The sequence below is a fragment of the Rhincodon typus genome, chromosome 19, assembly GCF_021869965.1.
Source record: "Rhincodon typus isolate 14 chromosome 19, sRhiTyp1.1, whole genome shotgun sequence".
Lineage (NCBI taxonomy): Eukaryota > Metazoa > Chordata > Chondrichthyes > Orectolobiformes > Rhincodontidae > Rhincodon > Rhincodon typus.
In genome coordinates this window covers 51725768-51748195 of record NC_063350.1, presented here as the reverse complement: position 1 = coordinate 51748195, position 22428 = coordinate 51725768, and the positions used below count along the sequence as shown (strand labels likewise).

The 22428-nt window shown below is 43.1% G+C and overlaps 1 protein-coding gene across 1 annotated transcript in view; it reads left to right on the top strand.

Moving 5' to 3' along the window:
* Positions 1-22428, top strand: part of LOC109916283 (engulfment and cell motility protein 2) — a 125492-nt gene that overhangs the window by 48466 nt on the left and 54598 nt on the right. The window contains exons 9-14 of the mRNA XM_048608518.1: positions 3705-3755; positions 5879-6001; positions 7435-7563; positions 9589-9693; positions 10521-10629; positions 12497-12633. Coding sequence (XP_048464475.1) covers positions 3705-3755; positions 5879-6001; positions 7435-7563; positions 9589-9693; positions 10521-10629; positions 12497-12633 — 654 coding nt within the window. The remainder of the gene's footprint in view (positions 1-3704; positions 3756-5878; positions 6002-7434; positions 7564-9588; positions 9694-10520; positions 10630-12496; positions 12634-22428) is intronic.

The following is a 22428-nucleotide window of genomic DNA, read 5'->3' as shown; positions in this document are numbered from 1 at the left end:
TACCAAAACCCCCGTGACTTTTTCCAGGAGGAAACTCTATCACGAGAAAGGTTTAAAAAATTGATTAGGCAGAAGTGTTAGATGGACTGTTGGTACTTAAAAGTAACAAAATCCCAGGACTGGGTTAGATGCTAAGAATACTAAAGGATGTGAGGGTGGAAGTTGCAGGGGTAGTGACAATAATCTTCAGTCTTCCCTAAAGGCAGGGAAAGTGCCAGAAAACTGGAGAATTGAAAACAATAAAAAATGTATTGTAAGGATAAACCCAGCAATTGCAGACCAGTCAGTTTAACTTCAATATTAAGTAAGCTTCTAGAAACAATTATTAAGGGTAGAATTAGTAATTACATGGAGAAAAGTAGATTGATTAGGAAGAGTCAGCAAGCATTTTTAAAGGGAAAATCGTATTTAACTAACTTGCTGGAGTTTCTTGAAGATGTAAGTGTAATGCTGTTGATATGGTGTACGTGGATTTCCAGAAGGCTTTTGATACAGTGCCACACAACAGACTTGTGAAAAAAGTTATGGCTCGTGGAATAAAAGGGACAGTTGCAATGGGAAGGGAAAAGCGGCTGAGTGATAGGAAACAGAGTAATAGTCAATGGATATTTTTTCATTAGAGGGAGGTATGTGGTGAGTTCCCAGGGGTCTGTATTGGGACCCTTTATTTTACTGATATATATTAAAGTACAGTGGGGAGTTTGAAAGTTTGTGGATGATACAAAACTTGGAAGCATTGAAGATTGTGAGGAGAACAGTGTAAACATTCCAAAGGACATAGAAAAGTTGGTGGAGTGGGTGGATAATGAGCTGAAGAAGTTCAAGGCAAAGAAGTGAGAGGTGATGTGTTTTGGTTGGAAGAACATGGAGAAACAACAAAAAAAAAGTTCATTTCTAACAGGGGTGGAGGAGCACCTGGGTATATATGTGTACGGATCATTGAAAGTGGCAGGACCGGTAAAGAAAGTTAATGAAGCATACAAATTCATGGCTTTATTAATAGGGGTCTACGGTACAAGAACAAAGAGGTGATGTTGAACTTGTAAAAGACAGTTGTTAGTTCTCATCTGGAGTATTGTGCATAGTTCAATTTAGGAAGGATGTGAATGCCTTGCACAGATTTAGAGAATAGTTCCATGGATGAAAGATTTCAATTATGACTATATGGTTGGAGAGATTGAAGTGACAAAGGCCAAGAGGAGATGTGATAGTTTTCAAAATCATGAGAAGGCTGGATAGAGTAAATAGGGAGAAATTACTCTCGCTTTGTAAAAGGATTAGGAACGAGAGAGAAGTTTCAAGTGATTTGCAAGTGAAGTAAATGTAATATGGGAAGAAACATTTTCACAAAGTGAGTAGTTAGAGTCTGGAATGCACTGACTGGAAATGTGGTGAGCCAGGTTCAACTGAGGCATTCAAGTGAGAATTGGATAATTATTAAATGGAGGCAATGTGCAAGTGTATGGGGAAGAGGCAGGAAAATGGCACCAAATCCTCATGTTCATTTGGAAAGCTGGCACAGACATGATGGGCCGAATGACATTCTTATACAAAATAATTCTAGGATTGTCATGACTGTATAAAACTGAAAACATGTGGAATTGGGGACCAATTTCACACATGGGTAGAGAGTTGGTTAAGAGATGGGAAACGGCGGATGGGGATAATAGGTATATACTCTAAGCTGCAGGATGAGCTTAGTGCTCCCCACAGGCCTTTAAGTCTCGCATGTTTTTAAATCATTAGTTGAAGGAATACAGAGCAATCTCTCCACGTTTGATGCTGCAGTCCAGCCAGGCGGTGCAGAAGGCAGGGGGTGTTGAAAAGGGAGATTGACTAGAGTCATTTGATGAGAATGAATTCCATCTGCCCCAATATGGGCAAATGTGAGGTCATCCACATTCACCCCAGTTTGAAGCTAGCTGATTCCACACGCCCCACACCCCCCAACCTGTCTGAAATTTGACATGTCACTCAAACCTGTCCACCTTTGACCCTCGTGAAGTCCGTAAGTTCCAACTTAACCACTTGAGGGCTTTATCCTGCATCCACCACCATTTTAGCTGTAGCTGCAGGAGGCTTTTTTTTGTTGTTTCTCCATGTTCTTCCAACAAAATTCTGCCCATCAGAATTACCACTGCGGCACCCTTCGCTCCAAGATCAGAGTCTCTGCCCTGGTATCTTTCAAACCTGCCCTCTGACATCCCTCTTGCAAGCCTGCAAAAACCCGGCCCGTCCCTCTTGGCTTGGTGTCTGACTCCAGTGACTCTCTTCATTGGGGACGGGCTGTCCTCCCAGCAGTGGTCCCTGTCATGAGCTTGGGACGGGGAGTTCGAATCATAGAGTTCTTTCTACAAAATGGTCTGATTAAACTCCATTTAGTTAATCACCTCAGTCCTAGCTTTGCACTTTGGGAAGAGGCCTTGAAGGTGAAATCAGATTCACCAGAGTGATACTGCAGTTACAAACAGTGAAGCATGAGAAGTTGTAATCTTCTAAGTTTGAATTATCTAAAGTGTACGAGATTATGTAGAGATTTAATTTCAAGCAATGAAGATTATTGAAGGCTCTGATGGAATAGAGGGCAACTGTTTCCTTGAGTGGAAAGTCCAGAACAGTATGGCACGCCTTAAAGTTAGAACTGGATTGCTCGGGGCTCTTGTCAGAGAGAACTTCATTCTTCATAGAATAGAGTTCATAAAATCCCTACAGTGTGGAAACAGGCCATTCGGCCCAACAAGTCCACACTGCTCCTCCGAAGAGCATCCTACCCAGATCCATTCCCTTACCCCAGATTTCCCTTGTCTAACCCACCTCACCTAAACATCCCTGGACACTATGGGCAATTTAACATGGCCAATCCGCCTAATCTGCATAAGTTTGGACTGTGCGAGGAAACCAGAGCACCCAGAGGAAACCCACACAGACACGGGGAGAATGTGCAAACTCCACACAGACAGACGCCCGAGGCTGGAATCGAACCCAGGTCCCTGGCACTATGAGGCAGCATGTGAAAGATAGTGGACATTTGGAACTCGGTCCCACAAAATGCTGTTCAGTCTGGAGCATGAGGAGCAGGCTGAAGGGACTAAATGGCCTCCTCCTGCTCATTTATTATTGCCAGTTCAAGGCAGCCTAAATGCTTACTGATGAATCAAGACCTTTAATTGCAATATAAACAGTTTCCAGTAGGTGGTGTGCTAGTCTGTTCTGAGTGGTGTTGCTGCAAAGGCAGAAGACAGTCTCTGAAATGGAAATTTGGAAAAAGAAGAGTTAACAGGGTATAGAGCTGGATGAACACAGCAGGCCAAGCAGCATCATAGGAGCAGGAAGGCTGACGTTTTCTGATGAAGGGTCTAGGCCCGAAACGTCAGCCTTCCTGCTCCGCTGATGCTGCTTGGCCTGCTGTGTTCATCCAGCTCTACACCTTGTTATCTCAGATTCTCCAGCATCTGCAGTTCCTACTATCTCTAATAGGAAAAAGAAAATGCTCAACAGGTCAGATAGCAACTGAGGACTGATTAACAGAGTTACCGTTTGATGAAAGGATATTAACCTGAAACCTTAACCTTGTTTCTCTCACCTCAGATGCTGCCTAATTTGCTGAGTATTTCCAGAAATTTCTGCTCTTGTATAACTCTTGTTAATGTTAAGGTTCAGTTTCTGAGCCAAGACTGTGTCTGAATCCTGCTGTGTTCCCACAGGAGATGTCCAATATCCTGGCACAGAAGCAGCTGAGGTCCATAATATTAAACGTAAGTACAATAAAGACATAAAATTCTTGAAACATTTGACAGCTTTTTTTGTAAATTAAATTTAAAATCATTTCACCTTCCAAGAAAACCACAGCCTCTCAAACGTGACCGTGTCTGAAGCAAAGGGTGTAATCTTGACTCACAAAGTAATGTGCAGCTTATTTTTGTTTGTGGGAAGGGTAAGTGTTGTGGCTATAGAGCTGGTTCCTAATCCAGGTTTTTTTTAATTCATTCATGGGATGTAGGTATCCCTGGCTGGGCCAGCATACATTGTCCATCCCTGACTGCCATTTGAGAAGGTGGTGGTGAGCTGCCTTCTTGAACTGTTGCAATCATTGGGATATAGATAGACCCACAATGCTGTTAGGGAGGATGTTCCAGGGTTTTGACCCAGTGACTTTGAAGGAAAGATGATATTTCCAAGTCGGGATGATGAGCAATTTGGAGAGGAACTTGCATGTGTGAATTTCCTATTTATCTGCTGCCCTTGTCCTTCTAGATGTAGTTGCTGTGTGTTTGGAAGGTGCAGTCTAATAAGCTTTTGGTTAATTTCTGTTGTGCATCTTGTAGATGGTACTTATTGCTGCTCCTGAGTGTCATTAGTGGAGGGAGTGAATGTTTGTAGATGCAATACCAATCAAGCTGGATGCTTTGTCCTGGATGGTGTCAAACTTCTCAAGTGTTGTTGGAGTTGCGATAATCCAGGCACGTAGAGAATATCCTGAAAAATGACTTGAAGGTGGTGAACAAGCATTGTGAAGTTAGTTACTTGCTGCAGGACTCTGAGCCTTTGACCTGATGTTGTACCCACCGTATTTACTTGGCAAGTCCAGTTTAATGTCCGGTCAATGGCAAGCCACATAATGATGTGAGTGTGAGATTCAGTGATGGTAATGCATTGAATGTCAAGGGGAGATGGTTTCCTCTCTTTTGTTGAAGATGGTCATAGCCTGACATGTGTGGCGTGACTGTCACTTGCCACTTGTCAGCCCAAACCTGGATATTGCCCAGCTCTTGTTGCATTTGAACATGGAGTGTTTCAGTATCTGAGGGGTCATGGATAGCGCTGAACATTATGCAATCATCAGCGAATATCCCCACTTCTGGTCACTGAAGCAGCTGAAGGTGTTTGGGCCTATGACACTATCCTGAGGGACTCCTGCAGAGATGTCCTGGAGCTGAGATGACTGACCTCCAACAACCATGACCATCTTCCTATGTGTCAGGTATGATTCCAGCCAACGGACAGTGCTCCTCCTGATTTCCATTGATTCCAGTTTTGCTAGGGCTCCTTGATTCCACACTCGGTCGAATGCAGCCTTGATGTCAAGAGTTGTCACTCTCAATTCACCTCACCTCTATAATTCAGCTCCTTCGTCCATGTTTGAGCCAAGGCTGTAGTAAGGTCAAGGCTGAGTGACCCTGGCAGAACCCAAAATAAGTGCCAATGAATGGGTTATTGCCAAACAAGAGCCGCTTGATGTCACTGATGGCACCTTCCATCACTTTATTCGTAATTGAGAGTAGACTGATGGGGACTAGCTACTTAAACTGTTTAACATTCAAACAGTCCTGTCTTATAGCTGCACAAGGTTTGTACCTCCTGCTTGGTACTGCTCCTGGCATGTCCTCCTATACTCTTCATTGAACCAGGGTTGATTCCCTTTCTTGATGGTAACGGCTGAGCAGGGAATATGTTTAAATCCTGGTTTGAAAATTTCAATTCAAATTTTAAATAAGAAGCTGGTGTCTGTAAAAGTGACCCTGACACTGATTCAGTATGAAATTTGACTTTTGTTTGAAACATGTTTTGGGCCTATCTATGACTCCAGTCCCCTGCCAACCTGGTTACTTCTTAACCATCCTCTCTGAAGTATTCAGTTGTTTCAAATCTTAGACAACTAGGGAGGGATAATAAATACCCACCTTTCTAGTGACATCCTGAGCGTGAATACATGTTAAAAACGTAACTCCTGGAGTAATGACCATCTTGGCTCTGCTTCCTAAGAGGAATAGAGTTGGCTTTACCAATGTATAGAAACAGTCACAGGCTTCTATCACTTCAACAGTCTTTTCCAAATATATTTGTGCAATGAACATGCTCGTTGTCTTCCTTTTCATAGCACATTATTCGAGGAAACCGTCCAATCAAAACAGAAATGGCCCATCAGCTGTATGTCCTTCAGGTTCTGACCTTTAACCTTCTGGAGGAGCGGATGATGACCAAGATGGACCCACAGGATCAGGTTAGTGATTGGTTTAATTATTAATTAGTTACTTGTCACTCTCCTCCTGCACTTTATTTTTCTGTTTCAGTTTAATGTCTCATCTGATAAACAGCACTCTGAAGGTGTAGCACTTCCTCAGTTCTGCATTGGGTTTCCAATCTGAATTATGAACTGAAGTCCTGGAGTAAGGCTTGAAGCTATAACTTGCTGACAGTGAGACACATGGTGGTATGACCAGGCTGACTTGTGGAGCTCATTGAGTTAAATCGTCTTTTCTTTGCTTTCACACTTCGTTCACCCTCTAACTTGATGTGTCAGAATGTAATATTGTTGCACTGTCTCCTACCCTCATCTCTGTCAATAGGCAGGACTTTAAATGCCGTCATGCTCATCGCTCTAGCTTTCAGGTAATCAGTGTTAGTTGGGAGCTAAGAGTGAATATTCACTGGTGATTCAGGTCTTAGCTTGTCCTCAGTCTGACCAGGATTGTGTCTGACCCTGTCTGACCCTAGAAAGTATGTCTTTCAAAGGGTCATGAATCTGTGGAATTCATACCCAAGTGTGGTGGATGCTGGCACACTGAGTAGATTTGAGAAGATAGACAGATTTTTAATGAGTAATGGGTTGAATGATTATAGAGAGCGGGTAGGAGAGTGGAGTTGAGACTGAGATGAGATCAGCCATGATTGTATCAAATGGTATGGCAGACTCAGGGGGCTGAATTGCCAACCCCTGCTCCTAGTTCTTACGTCCTTATCCTCATTCTGATCCTGATGGGGTCTGTTTGTGTGTGTAGTTGTCATCTTTAAATTTGATTTCATCAGAAGGGTTGCTGGTTACTCAGTCAGGTGAGTACAGTATTCTTGATCTCTGAATCTTAGAATGAGAGAAATTTGCAGCTTGGAAGGAGGCCATTCAGCCCACAGGTAGTCACCAGACTAATTCTACTTCCCAGCTCTTGGTTCACAACCTTTTTAGTTAACAGCACCTCAAGTGCATATCTAACTACTTCTTCAATGATGTGTGTTGCTTTCTGCCTTCCAACAGCCTTTCAGATCGTGGGTTCCAGATCTGCACTACCTTCTGTCTGAAAAGATTTCCCCTCTAACCTCCTAGCCCTTGTCATAAATCCTGGTTATAGACTCCCTCAACCAAGGGGAGTAGGTCCTTCCAATTTAAACTACCTCAGAATTTCATACATCTCAATTAAATCTTAACTAAACTTCCTCTTTTCAATACAAAAAATCTTTGGTCTAGCCCATCTCTCTCTTACAGCTAAAACTCTCCAACGTTCTGATAAATGTACTCTTACCTTGTGTTAGTGTAGTCACACCTTTAGCTGATATGATAGCTGACCATCTGTGTTTCAGAAGTAGGAATGGTATATCCAGATTGGGCATTCATGCTGGTCATTTGTATTGAACTTAATCCTTCCTTACTGTTTGTTGCAGGCTCAAAGGGATATCATATTTGAACTGCGAAGAGTTGCCTTTGATGCTGAATCTGATCCAAACAGCAGCAGCAATCTGGAGAAGCGAAAAGCCATGTATACGAGGGATTATAAAATGCTAGGGTTCGTGGTAGGTCCGGGCTCTGTATTTTCTGATCTGCAGCAATGTGCAACACACCAGAGTAATCCAGAACTCTGTAAAGGGAATTTATAAATAGGGATGTCAGTCATCGCATGATCCTCTAAATTCACTTATCGCTGAAAAGCAAGAATGACTAAATAGAAATTTTCTTTCAATCAACCTGAGAAAATAGAGACTTAGCCTTTGATGCCTGCCCCTGTGCACAGATGCCCTCCCAGTGGGGGCGGGTTACACATGGGTAAACATGGGCAGAGTGTCCCTATGATGCCACTCTCTCAATTCTATGTGCAAATGACCGCTGAGGCATATAGTGAAGGGTCCTGGAATCTTGTTACCAAGGGGAAGCTTTAAAGTGGCAGAAACTCTTGCTCAGATTAGCAAAGAGTTGACACAGTATGCCTTCCAAATCCAGGGCAACAGGGCGTTCCCCCGATCTTCATAGTGGGCAACGTGCTCCATGTAAATAGGAAATGTGCCAGTGTGTGGGTCTGTTGAATCTTGTCCCAGGATCACGTGTGGCTTTCATCCTGTTTCACCTGGCTCTCTACCATTCCAACTGCTAAGGTTTATATTTTACATTGCTGATTTGGTGTAAGAATTTAGCACCTCACTCTCACAGTACTGAGCTGGTGCTGACAGGAGCTGATTCTGACATTTCCTTTCTTCTTCCCCACCTCCAATTTTCTCTTCTTCCAGCCCCGCAGATAGTGTAGGACTCAGTGGTTTGAACAGCCCTAGTGGAATCCTAGTTAGAACCGCCAGTCCCTTCTTACACGGGAGGGAGCAGTATTCCCAATCAAGACTACCCCAGTCCTCTTGCAAGTAAATACTTTCCAGCAGCCTCTCTGGCTCACCAGCTGTTAAGGATTCACTTCCTGGGGCATTAAAGAAACCACAGGACATGCAGCATTTCAGTCTGATAAAAATCTTGGATTAGTTTGAACACACCAGATAGAGGCTTTACTTTCTGTCACTCTTTGTTTGTTTCCAAAGATCAGCAAACTTTTTATTCGCCAGCACCTAGGGATCAGTAGTGTGTCGGTTGATCAATATTCTGGATAATCAAACTCTGACGAAGTGAACCTTTGAGACATCAATGTCCCTCAAAAAAAACTATATAAAAACATCAACACACCCCTTAAAATCAATGTGAAATCACACAGTAAGTAATAGAAATGTAATGCAGGTGTATACACATCACTGTTATACTTTCTTTACAGCTTAAATACTCGGATGTCGTGGTATGAGATAAATATTTTGCCGGTTTATCGAGAGTGGTTGATTAAGGTGCTGATTTAAAACAAAGTTTGCTGCACTATAACTTGCATCACACATTCTAATTCATTTTGAACATCTAACTGTTCTTCAATAGACATACAGAAAGCAATAGATCCACCAGATCGGCCAGCCCCTCCCATACAGCTGTGCTTAAACCTCCCAGCCAATTGGGGAGCCAAAACAAAAAATTCCTTTCCAACGGCTTCTTGTCAATCCAAAATAGTGACAGATCCGCTCTGGCCACAGTTTTGTATTATGTATAACATCTCTTTGTCAAAGATCATTTCCACCCCAGGTCAAACTACTTACAGCTCTCTTGGAGGAATTCAGTGAACTGGCAGCTTGTTCTACATGTGGAAAAGAACCATCTTCTTCCTCATGTTCCCTCAATGTAGCTATCCACAGGTCATGTACAGACTGTGAACAGGTTGGGTCCTTTAAATTCCTGCGCAGAAACAAAATTGAGAGGAACCACGCACTTTAGGAAATTGCCTGTACCCCTGAAATATTATTAATTTGGGTGTCGTTCTTGGCACCTAACTCAGTTCTGCTTTGAGCTGGGAGGCTCAGTTCCAAGTCTCTGAACAGGTTGGTTAGTAAATATCGAACTTGGTTCTGTTACTATATAATCAGAGATTGTGGCCCCTGGTTGTCCCATCTGCTGCTTTTGAGTTTCCTGTGTCTCACCAAATGTGTAAATAACACAGCTTCGTCACTTCTCTCTTGTCTCCACAGAATCATGTCAATCCAGCCATGGATTTTACCCAGACCCCTCCAGGAATGCTAGCACTGGACAACATGCTGTACCTGGCCAAGGTTCACCAGGACACCTATATCCGGGTGAGAGAACACGTGCAATGTCCTTTTGCAGGTTTGAATGCTCCTCCCCAGCATTTTGCTGTTGTATTTTTTTTGGTGCTGGGTACAATTCCACACCTGGCAGCTCAGTTACAGGTTCTCGTGAGTGCTACTTGATGTGGGGATAATATCCAACATCCAACCTCCACTTTCCAAAACCGTCTGCACTACCAGTGCCTCAGCAGACAGCCCTTAGTCCAGAAATACTGAGCAGAACAATCAGGCCTTCTGTTGGAAAATGTGCATATGTCAACATATTGTTTAAATCGAAGAGAGATTGTAGAACTGAGGTATAGAGATCCGAGTGTCCTGGCACATGAATTTCAAAATGTTAGTTATTAGGTAAACCAAGTGGTTAGGAATGTAGTTTGTTGCAAGGGGAATGGAATATAAGGTAGGTGAGTTTTTTACATTTGTACAAGGCATTACTGTGTAAGAAAAGGTGTAATTGTATTAGAAGCAGATCAGAGAGGTTCACCCAACTGATTCCTGCGATGAGGGGTATGATGAGGAAAGTTTGGGAAGGTTGGCCTTATATCCATTTGAGTTTAACATAAGTATTTGGAGCAGCAGTAAGCAATTCAGTCCCTCAAGCCTACACTGCCATTTTATACAATCGTGGCTGATCTCATCATCAGTTGCTGGATGAAAAATAAATCGAGACGCAACTCATGTTGCTGTGTCTACAACACAGCTGGCAGTGAGGTGAAGAATACTTCCAGTGGTGCAGAGCTTCTGGGGAAACATTAATTCCAGCTTCTTCTGACACTGGCGCTGCCTTGACTCTATTGGATGATGTTTCCCCACAGATTGTCCTTGAGAACAGCAGTCGAGAGGATAAACACGAATGTCCCTTTGGCCGCAGTAGCATCGAGCTCACCAAGATGCTGTGCGAGATCCTGCAAGTCGGAGAGCTACGTAAGTCTTGATGTGCAGAATCAACAGATTTATAAAATGCCGGTCTATGCTGCAGTCTTATCAAGTAACCTGCTTATTTATGTAACGCCTTTATCATTAACCGGTAATCCCAAGGCATGTTGCTGCTGCTCAGTGTTGGAAATCTCTCCCTAGCAGTACTTTGAATGTCCCTGCACCAAGCTGTTTGCAGTTGCAGTCACCATCACCTTCTCAAGGGTACTTGGGGGGGATGGGCAATAAATGTTACCCTTGCCAGCAATGCCCACAGCCCAAGAATGTTCTTTCTTTGATTTTAAATAAATAATTGCTTGGTTACACAGAGCCTCGCTAAAAAGAGAACACTGTGCTTTTCTTTCTGAAAGTGGTTTCCTTTTGATTTCAACCCTGATGATTACAAGACAAAAAGATTCATGTTTAGCGATATTTACGTTTTTTAAATTTATGGAACAACCAAAACGGGGTCTCTTCAAACTCTCTGCTAATTTCAGATCACGCTCCTGAGTTTGATGATTCATGCCCCTCAGCCTTCCTGGGCTGACAGGACAGGACTGGGATTTCTATCTCCTGCTCCTGGTGGCCCTTTTCCAAGTCACTACGAGTTGACCCAACTCCCTGAAAACTTAACCCTCTATCTCGTCCATCACTTGGGGTGAATTTTGTTCTCATTCATCTGGACTTCAACCTTGAAATTCGGCAAAGTGCAATGACTATCAAAAGCCTTAGGAAGGTGTAGGTTAGTGGAATGGTAAGGTGTGATTTCATATAATTTCGTTTAAAGCAGTTCATTTTGGGAGGACAAAATGAAGAATGGAATTATAAAGTCTTATCATTTTCTTTGAATGCCCTTTGCACAACACTGCCTTGGTAATTAAAATAGCCACTATTTCAACCAGAGGTTAGTGATTCTACCATTGACAGCACTTCAGTAGAAGGTTCAGCCATTTAGAATTGCTGTTTTGTAGAATCAAGGTCCACAGTTTGGGAAGCTGCTTAAAGAGACTAAGAGAGAAGAATGAAATAAAGAATATTAGGAATCAAAAAATAAGGGTGTGTTTTACAGTCTCTCTAGCCTGCTCCAACATTCTGTAGGATCATGACTGACCTCTCCCATTTACCTGCCTCTCTTACCCCATTAAAAATTTGTTTCCAATTGATCTCCAGCATCACAACTTTAAGAGGAAAAGAGACAGGGAGAGAATTACAGATTTCCACAACTCTTTGGTTCTTCCTCCTGAATGGCTGGGCTCTGATTTTAAGGTTTTTTTGGCTCCTCGTTCTTGATCCCCTCACGGAAAGAAATCTTTCTTCTTCTTCGGTCCAGCCCGAGAGTCATGATCATCATGGACAGGGCAAGGAGACAGATCCTGAATCTACCCTGACCTAGCAGGTTTGAACTCTGTGCAGTTAGCACCAATTTGGTCCATACCTGCCATCCAGCCAACTGGTCTGTAGATTGTAAAAGGAAAGGATGACCAGTAGGATAAGCATAGGCTTAAAGTGTCTTGTGGATTGGGAGAGGGTAGGAATTAATTGACTTTGGGAGCAATGTGAAGCACCTTGCCTTCAATACAATGAAAGTGCAGGAAGATGCAGAGGATTTATGGAAATGATCTGGAATTCAGGAAGAGCATGAGAAGGGAGATTTCTTAGGAGCACTGACTAGCAGAAGAACTAAAACACAGAAAGTGTGGAGAGGAAGAAAGGAAGTTGGAGTTGAGCAAGTTGTATATCAACCATTTTTATAAGCTCGATATGAGGGACTTGCAACATCAGCCCATATTTATTGTTATTTGGGAGTTAGTAACAGGGTAACATTGAATTATTTAAGTTATGTTGGTGTCTAATTGTTGATATTTTGTGGATGCAGCTAATGAGGGCTGCAATGAGTACCATCCCATGTTCTTCACCCATGACCGAGCTTTTGAAGAGTTCTTCTGCATCTGTATCCAGCTACTCAACAAGACATGGAAGGAGATGAGGGCAACATCAGAAGACTTTAACAAGGTGAGAGAATGCTGCCTGTCTAACCCTGGTAGAGAGCTCATTAAATCCAGGCAAAGCAGGAATACTTGGATTATCTTCTGGCAGTAGCTCCAACCCATCCTGCTGTAGGACTTTGTCATAGCATTGAGTTGTTCTGCCCCCTGATACTGGATTTTTTTATCCGATCAGCGATTCATTGTGCCCTGCAACAAGGAAGTATTGAACCCCAACTCAAAGTACTGCTTCTTGTAAGTCTGATTTGTTGAGCATGATACGATTGTACATATAGAATGATTTCAGCATATTGTGAATTAACAAATGGTAAGCAACAGGAAAGTGATTTTGTTTAGTGCATTTAATGTAGTAAAACATCGCAGGGTGCTGCACAGGAGTTTAATCAAAGAAAAATTCATATTGAGCCAGAGATATTAGGACAGGTGGCCAAAAGCTTGGTCAAAATGGGAGCTTTCAAGAAGCATCTTATAGAGAGAAATGGGGAAATTTGAAGTGTAAGGAATGAATGACAGGATTTAGGGTTTGGTATCTAAAGGAGTAGAGCACAGAGCGTAGGAGGTACACAACCAGCTAAGGTTCTTATGTTGTAATGTCACAGTGGTGTCATGATATTATTTTTGGGGTTGGCCGTAAGAACCTACTTTGATTTAAATTGCATACCAATACTTTATTGGGCACTCTGAGATTTGGTACCCCAAAGTGAGTGTGGACCTCAGGAGAAAATCATATCAACAAGAACCATCACCACTGCACAGCTTACATAAATCAGTGTGGGAAGCATTCAGTCAAAAGGCTGTGGGATCAGTTCTTGACCACACTACCCTAAGACGAATACCCTGCTGTAGTACCAAGGGATAGTTACAATGTTGGAAGTGTAGCCGTTCAGATGTGACATTTAACTAAAGCACGATCTGCCCTCTGAGGTGAATATAAATGACCCTGTGCCATTATTTGAAGAAGAGTGGGGGGGTTTCTCCTTGGTGCCCTGAGCAATATTTATCCATTGGTCAACAACATTCAGATAGATTATATGGTAATTGTCATTTTCTGATTGTGCGAGTTGCTGTGCACAATTAGGCTGTAAGACATAGGAGCAGAAATAGGCCAGTCAGCCCATTGATTCTGCTGTGCCATTTAATTAGTTTTTTAAATTCATTAATGGGATGAGGGCATCGCTAGCTAGGCAGCATTTATTGCCCATCCCTAATTGCCCAGAGGGCATTTCAGAGTCAACCACTTTGCTGTGGGCCTGGAGTCACATGTTGGCCAGACCAGGTAAGGATGACAGTTTCCTTCCCTAAAGGACATTAGTGAACCAGATGGGTTTTTACGACAATCGGCAGTGGATTCTTGGCCATCATTAGATTCTTAATTCCAGATTTTTTAAAAATTGAATTCAGATTCCACCATCTGCCATGGCAGGATCCGAACCCAGGTCCCCAGAGTATTATCTGGGTCTCTGGATTATCAGTCCAGCGATAATACCACTAGGCCATTGCCTCCCCAGACGAATCCAATCATCCTCCACTTTCCTGCCTTTTCCCCATAGCCTTCAATTCCCTTACTAATTATAAATCAGTCTATCTAAGCCATGAATATACCACCTGCGGTAACTTCACACGTTGACTACCCTCTCAGAGTAGAAATTCCTCCTTATCTTTGTCTGAAAAGGGCAACACCTCACTCTGAGATTAGGCCTTTCTGGTCCAAGACTCTTCCGCAAGGGGAACAGCCTCAGCATCTATCCTTCAAGCTGCCCAAGAATCTTGGATGTTTCAATAAGGTCTGCTTTCATTGTTCTAAACTCTAGCGAGTACAGTCTCAATCTCCTCAACCTCTCTTCACAAGGAAATCCCTCCGTTCCTGTGATCAATCTAGTTAACCTTCTATGGGCTGCCTCCAGTATCTTTCCTTAGCCCAGGGGACCAAAACTGTTCACTGTATCTTAAGTGTACTTTGTATAGTTTGAGTAAGACTTCCCTTTTTAATACTCCATTTTCTTTGAAATAAAGACCAACGTTCCATTTGCCTTTCCTGTTACCTGCTGACTTGGATACTAGCTTTTTGTGATTTATGCACAAAGATTCAAAAATCCTTCTGTGCTGCAGCTTTCTGCAGTCTTTCTTCATTTAAATAATATATTCGGCTGCTGTATTCTTCTTGCCAAAGTGCATGACCTCTCATTTTCCTACATTATGTTATTGCCCACTCACTTAACCCGTTCATATCCCTCTGTAGGCTTTGCACCATCCTCACTGTTTGCCTGCTCGCTTACTCACTTACACAAACTTGGCGATAGTAAATTTAAAATTGACTTCTTCATTAATGAGTAAGATAAAGGAAAACCCCAAGATGTTTTACCAGTATATAAAGAGCAAAAGAATAGTTAACAGAAAAATGGGACCTATCAAAGAAGATGAAGGGAACTTGTGTGAAGACACAGAGGAAAGAGGAAGAATTTTAAATGAATATTTTGTCTCCATATTCACAAAGGAAGGGGATGATGTGGATATAGTAATCGAAGAGGAGCAGTGTGAAATTTTGGACCAAATAGCCAAAACAAGAAACGAAGTGTTAGGGGAGTTGGAACCTTGAAAGTGAATATGTTGTCAGGCCTGGAAGAATTGTTCCCTAGGATATTGAAGGAGGTCAGGGAGAAAAAGCAGATGCTCTGAGGGATTGTTTTCCAATCTTCAGTGGACACAGGTAAATGCCGGAGGGCTGGAGAATCGCAAATGTTGTTCGATTGTTCAAAAAGGGTACAAAAGAACCACCAACCAATTAAGGGCCAGTTAGTCTTTCTTCAGTGGTGGGCAAGTTGTTAGAATCAATCCTGAGAGATCAGATAAACTGTCACTTAGAAAGGCCTAGAATAGTCAGAGATAGTCAGTATGGCTTTGTTAAGGGAAGGTCATGCCCTAAAAAATTAATTGAATTCTTTGAGGAAGTGATTGAAGGAGGATTGATGAGGGGAGTGCAGTGGATGTTGTCTAGACGAATTTAGTAAGGTATTTGACAAGGTCCCCCATGGCAGTATGGTCACAAAGTAAAAGCCTATGGGTTACAGGGTAATGTGTCGAATTGGATCCAAAGTTTGCTTAGTAACAGGAAATAAAGGGTGATGTTTGATGGCTGCCCTTGTGAAAGGAAAGCTGCTTCAAGTGGTGTTCTGCAGGGCTAGGTGTTGGGACCCCTGCTGTTTGTTTCATACTTTAACGAGTTGGACATAAATGTAGGTGGCACAAATGGAAGATTTGCAGATGACACAAAAATGGGCTGTGTGTAGAGGATAGCTACAAGCTTTAAAATGATATAGATGGGTTGGTGGAGTGGGCAGGAAAGTGGCAGTTGGAGTTCAATTCTGGTAAGTGTGAGGTAATTCATTTAGAGAGGTCAAACAATAAAAGGGAATACACAATAAACAGGAATATACTGAGAGGGGTAGCTAAAATGCGAGGTCTTGGCACGCAAGTGCATAGATCCCTAACAGTAGCATTACAGGTAGATCAGGTTGTAATGAAGACATATGGAATTCTATCCATTATTGGTAGAGGTACAGTATACAAAAGTAGGGATATAATAATGAAAATGTATGAGACACTGGTGAGGCCCCAACTGGAGTATTGTGTGCAGTTCTGGTCACCACATTACCGGAAGAATATAATTGCTGTGGTCAGGGCTGAAGAATTGTAACTGCAAGGAGAGGTTGGGGTTGTTTTCCTTGGAACAGAGAAGGCTGAGGGTTGAAATGATTGAGGTGTACAAAATCATGAGGGATAGAGATAGAGCAGACAGGAGGAACCTGTTTCCCTTGGCAGAGAGTTCAAAAACCAGAGGTCGTGGATTCAAGCCAAGTGGCAGAAGGCTTGGGGGAACGTGGGGAAAATGTTTTTGCACAGAGGTTGGCGGGTGTCTGGAATTCGCTGCCCTATTTGGTAATAGATATAGAGACCCTAAACTCTTTTGACAAGTGCCTGGATCCTCATCTGAAGTGCTGTAAGCTGCAGGGTCATGTCCAAGAAGATGGATGAGAGAGGGCATCTGAGTGTCTTTGGGTCGGCATGGACAAGATGGTCCAAATGTCTCCCTTCTGTTCTGTATCATTTCTGTGCTTCAAAGTTTTCTTCATTATGACTGTGACTAAAATAGTCGTAGGCTGTAAATGTCTCAGAATGTCCTGAGATTGTGAAAGATTTGAGACAGTTTCTGCCCAGCTGTATTTAACTGGACTTACTTCAGAATCAATTCCCGAATGACTGACATCACAAATATCCGGGATTAGAATGTAGTTGAAATGAATTCCTGTGAAGGCTGGGAGCATGATGTGTGAGCTCCCAATTGTTTTAGCAGGAGGATGATTGATCCTCTTTGGCCTCTTGTCTTTGTTGGGTTCCCTTGACAACTCAAAATCACAGGGTAACAGATAATTGCAGGGGACCCAAGGTAGTGATTCTGCTATCAAAGTGGCTGCCAGTCCCCCAGCTGCAACAGTGAGGTTCGTCTCCACTCTTTATAATTATGCCAGCAGCAACATTTGCTCAGAAACTAAACCCTTCCAATACCAACAGTAAGGCTTTTTAATCCCCCTCCTCCAACCTCTATTTCCAATATTTTCCTCTCCCTCCTGCGGTGTGTTTTCACTCTGTCTAATAACTTGCTGAAGAGGTTATTCTGAAACAAGTCTAAACAGTGATGGGTCAAGCATAGAGGACACTTGCAGCAGAGCCTGTGTCTATTCTGACCCATTGGGCATGTTCTAGCGAGCAGCATTTGATACTGATCAGGAAATGGAATCTTGGTTTACAGTTCCTTTCTCCCTCTCTCTGCTCTCAGCCCAAAACCCAAGGGTATTATTCCAACAACCATCTCTTTTCATAACGACCCCCTGCATTTTTACCAAAATTTCCCTTCTTCATCTTTCTTCAAATTCTTATCAGTGATCTTAACCTGACTACTAGTTACTAACGCTTCAGCCATTGGGAATAGTCTTTGTTTTTATTCATTCACGGGATGTGGGCCTCGCTGGCTAGGACAGCATTTATTTCCCATCCCTAATTGTCCAGAGGGCAGTTAAGATTTGAAAACATTGCTGTGGATTTGGAGTCACATGTAAACCACACCGTGTAAGGACAGCAGATTTCCTTTGCTAAAGGCCATTAGTGAATCGGATTGGTTTTTGGTGCAGCTCCAACAACACTCAAGAGGCTTGACACTAGCCAGGACAAAGCAGCCCGCTTGATTGGCAACACATCCACAAGCATCCACTCCCTCCACCACCGATGCTCAGTAGCAGCAGTGTGTACTTTCTACAAGATGTACTGCAGAAATTCACCAAAAACCCTCAGACAGCTCCTTCCAAACCCACAACCACTTCCACCTAGAACATAGAACATTACAGCGCAGTACAGGCCCTTCGGCCCTCGATGTTGCGCCGACCTGCGAAACCAATCTGAAGCCCATCTAACCTAAACTATTCCATTATCATCCATATGTTTATCCAATGACCATTTAAATGCCCTTAAAGTTGGCGAGTCTACTATTTTTGCAGGCAGGGCATTCCACGCCCTTACTACTCTCTGAGCAAAGAACCTACCTCTGACATCTGTCCTATATCTATCACCCCTCAATTTAAAGCTATGTCCCCTCGTGCTAGCCATCACCATCCGAGGAAAAAGGCTCCCACTGTCCACCCTATCTAATCCTCTGATCATCTTGTATGTCTCTATCAAGTCACCTCTTAACCTTCTTCTCTCTAACGAAAACAGCCTCAAGACCCTCAGCCTTTCCTCATAAGACCTTCCCTCCATACCAGGCAACATCCTGCTAAATCTCCTCTGCACCCTTTCCATTGCTTCCACATCCTTCCTATAATGCGGTGACCAGAACTGTACGCAATACTCCAAGTGCAGCCGCACCAGAGTTTTGTACAACTGCAACATGACCTCATGGCTCCGAAACTCAATCCCTCTACCAATAAAACCTAACATACTGTACGCCTTCTTAACAACGTTATCAACCTGAAGGACATGGGCAGCAGATACATGGGAACACCACCACTTTCAAGTTCCCCGTGAAGCCACTCACCATCCCTACTTGGAAATATATCGCTGTTCCTTCACTGTCGCTGGGTCAAAATCCTGGAATTCCCTCCCTCATGGCATTGTGGCTCAACCCAAAGCGGGCAACTCATCACCATCTTCTCAAGGGCAACTAGGGACAAATGCTGGGCCAGCCAGCGATGCCCACATCCCACAAATGAATTTTTTTTTTAAATTGACAGTGGTTATGTGGTTGCCATTAGGCCAGCCCTTTCTTCCAGATTTTATTGAATTCAGATTTCACCATCTGCCCTGGTGGGATTGAAGCCCATGTTCCCTGAACATTGGCCTGGGGTTCTGCATTGCTCATCCAGTGACATTACCACTAGGCCTCCACCTTAAAATATTTTCTAATCAACCCCATGCAGAGATATTGTTCCACACTGCTGGAGCAGATGGGACTTGAACCAGAGTTTCCCAGCTCAGAGGTAGGGACGCTTTCACGGAGCTAGAACAGCTATGCCACCACCTTGGTTGTATTTTTAGTTTAATCACCTGAAGTTTAAACACCTCAACCCTTCTCTGCTCCAAGAAGACCAAACCCACTTTCTCCCAGTTTCCCAACATAACTGACATCCCTCATCCCTGGCAAACCTGCATGAGGCTTCCTAAAGTGTGGTGCCCGGGAATGGACAATACTCCAGCTGACACCTACTTAATGATTTGGCAGCTGGTCTCAATCGAGCTGCTGGACTCCGCTATGTCTCACACAGACCCTGGGCTGCTCATCGTCTCTCAATAGAAGTGTGAATCCAGTTGTGAAATGCTGAACTTTGTTCTTCTTGCAAAAAATAACAATTTTCCTCAGCCTCAGGATGCCCCAGGTCATTCTATAGCAATTATTTTGCAAATTAGGAAGGATTTGTATGCAAAAGCCACACGCATTTCTTCTGAAAAGAAAAAACAGGCAATCTGTTTTGAAATGGAGAAGATACAATTTGTTCATACGCTTCCAGACTTTGCAGTGGGAAGCTGATGTTTTGATAGCTGTGGCTATTATAAATGCTTGGTTGAGTACCAGAACTGCTGGAGCACTCGGGGGAGAAGGACTGATTGCCTATGAACAAGGAATAAGAGTAGACCGCTCGGCCCTTCGAGCCTGCTCTGCCATTCAATAACGTCATGGCTGATCTGATTTTAATCTGAACTCTACATCCCTGCATATGCTCAATAATCAGTCCCTTGGTAATCAAGAATTATCCACATCTGCCTCAAAATATTTAAAGATTCTGCATCCACTGCCTTTCAGAAAGAGAATTCCAAAACTCAGTTTTCTGAAAGAAAATATCATTCCTCATCTTTTAAATGGGCACCCCCTATTTTTAAACTATGACCACCCCCCTCCCCCGCCAAGTTCTAGATGCTCCCATAAGAAAAAGCATCCTTCCCACATCCATCCAGTCAAGTCTCCTCAGGATCTTCTGTTTCAATTAAGTCATCTCTGACTCTTATAAATTCCAGAGGAGACAGGCCTAGATTTTCCTCATAAGGCAGTCTGCTCATTCTAGTCTAGTAAACCTTTCCAGCGCATTAACATCTTTCTGTAAGTTTGAGTTTTTGAGAAGATTTGTACCTCGGGTTGTGGATGAAGTTGTAGACTTGCTCACTGAGCCGGTGTGTTTGATTGCAGACGTTTCATCATTCTGCTAGGTAACATGGTCAGTGCGCCGCCAGTGAAGCATTGGTGTTCTCTCCCACAAACCAAACAGAGACAGTACCAGGGAATTCCTGGAGGCCTGGCATTCCAACCAGAACCCCATCAATAAACACATTGAACTGGACCTGATGTACAAACCACTGAACAACAAAACCGGAAGTAATTCCAACCACCCCAGCAAATACATAAATATCAAGCGGGATGGAACACCAACGCTTCACCACCAGCGCACTGATGATGTTACCTTGCAGGGTGTGGAAATGTTTACAATTGAACTCACCAGTTTGGCGAGCAAGTCTGCAACATCATGCTTATGAGGTTATAATAACATATTCTGTACTTGAGATTTCAGAATACAGTTATCTATATACACGAACTTAATGGCCACTTAAAGGAATAAAATGTTTCTATGAAGGTAAAGTGTACTTTGGTATCAATGGCACGCTTTTGAATGAGGTTTATTACATTGTCACAAGTTTAATTTTTTTACACATGCATTTAAAATGGTTCCCATTGCTTTTGAATGGCTCCTGAGTACTCTATGCAAATAGTGTCTAGTGTATGATTGGCTTTGGAAGATACATGGGAATGGAGGGGGAGTGGGCTACCATGGGTGATCTGAAAGGTTTTGGAGGTGTGTTGGGGATTATGGATGATGAGGTTACACTCTCACAACAATCATGAATGTTGCAAACTCACTCCATTTCCATTTCGCACTGCCTTGAGCTTGTCGCACCATCTTCAGAAATCCTTGGCAACATCCCTGACCCTGCTCACAAACTGCTTTTCCTGCTCATCGATGAGGTTGACCAATCTGCTGCCTCCAGGTGGGTGTCGGGGGTGGGGCGGGTGGCGGTGGAAAGACATTTCTTAATCTTGCTGCAGGTTGATGGGGGCAGGGATGGAGCCAATGGTCTTCTCCACACCTCTTCCCTCTTCCCACCACCCCCCACCCCACTTCAGCCTCCACCCTGAGAGAAAATTAAAGTTCATGTATCAGCTCCCAGCTGTGCTCTGACTGATTTTGGGTTACATCGTGTTGCTCTGAGCTGGAAGCACTGCTCTTTGCACCTCTCTAGGTATTTTCTAATCAACCTGTTGTTGTGACACACCTTTGGAGCAGGTGGCACTTGACCCTGGGACTTCATGCTTAGAGGTAGGAACTCTGCCACAAGAGCTCTCAGCACCACTCTACACTTTTAATTAACCTATTTTTTCTAATCAACCTGGTCAGAGATGTTACAAAAACAAAAACAAAGTTGCTGGAAAAGCTCAGCAGGTCTGGCAGCATCTGTGAAGGGAAAAAACAGAGTTAACGTTTCGGTTCCGGCGACCCTTCCTCACAAACTAGTTCTGAGGAAGGGTCACCAGACCTGAAACGTTAACTCTGTTTTTTCCGTCACAGATGCTGCCAGACCTGCTGAGCTTTTCCAGCAACTTTTTTTTTGTTCCTGATTTACAGCATCCGCAGTTCTTTCGGTTTGTATTTGGTCAGAGATGTTTTTGCACACCCTTTTTCCAAAGAAGGGTCTAGGCCCGAAACGTCAGCTTTCCTGCTCCTCTGATGCTGCTTGGCCTGCTGTGTTCATCCAGCTCTACACCTTGTTAACTCTTAATTACTGTTTCGGCAGTAAATGATGGCCTAGCCAGAAGCGTCAATAATTTTTTTTAAAAATCAGAGGCAAGAAAATTGAACATACAATCCTGTTTATTAACACAGTTACTCCATCTAATGGGTCCTGTGAGGAATAGCTTGGAGTGAAAGGTTGGCGTTAAAGTAGATGGCCTGAAACTGGCGTGTGGATTGCATTGCATGATTAATGCTCGTTCACTGCATTGTAGGTTACAAGGTAAATTCATGCCGCCTGTTGCTTTACATTACTTCTGTGTGTAGCTGTTGGTGGCTAGTGCTTCTTAATGCCAGCCTGCCAGGTGAATTGAAGCTACAAGAAGTAGGGTTGCTTCTGAACTGAATCCAAGTTGTTTAGTTTGAAAAATCATTGAGCATGCAAGACAGTCAAGGATAGAAAATCTCTGCATTTTCAA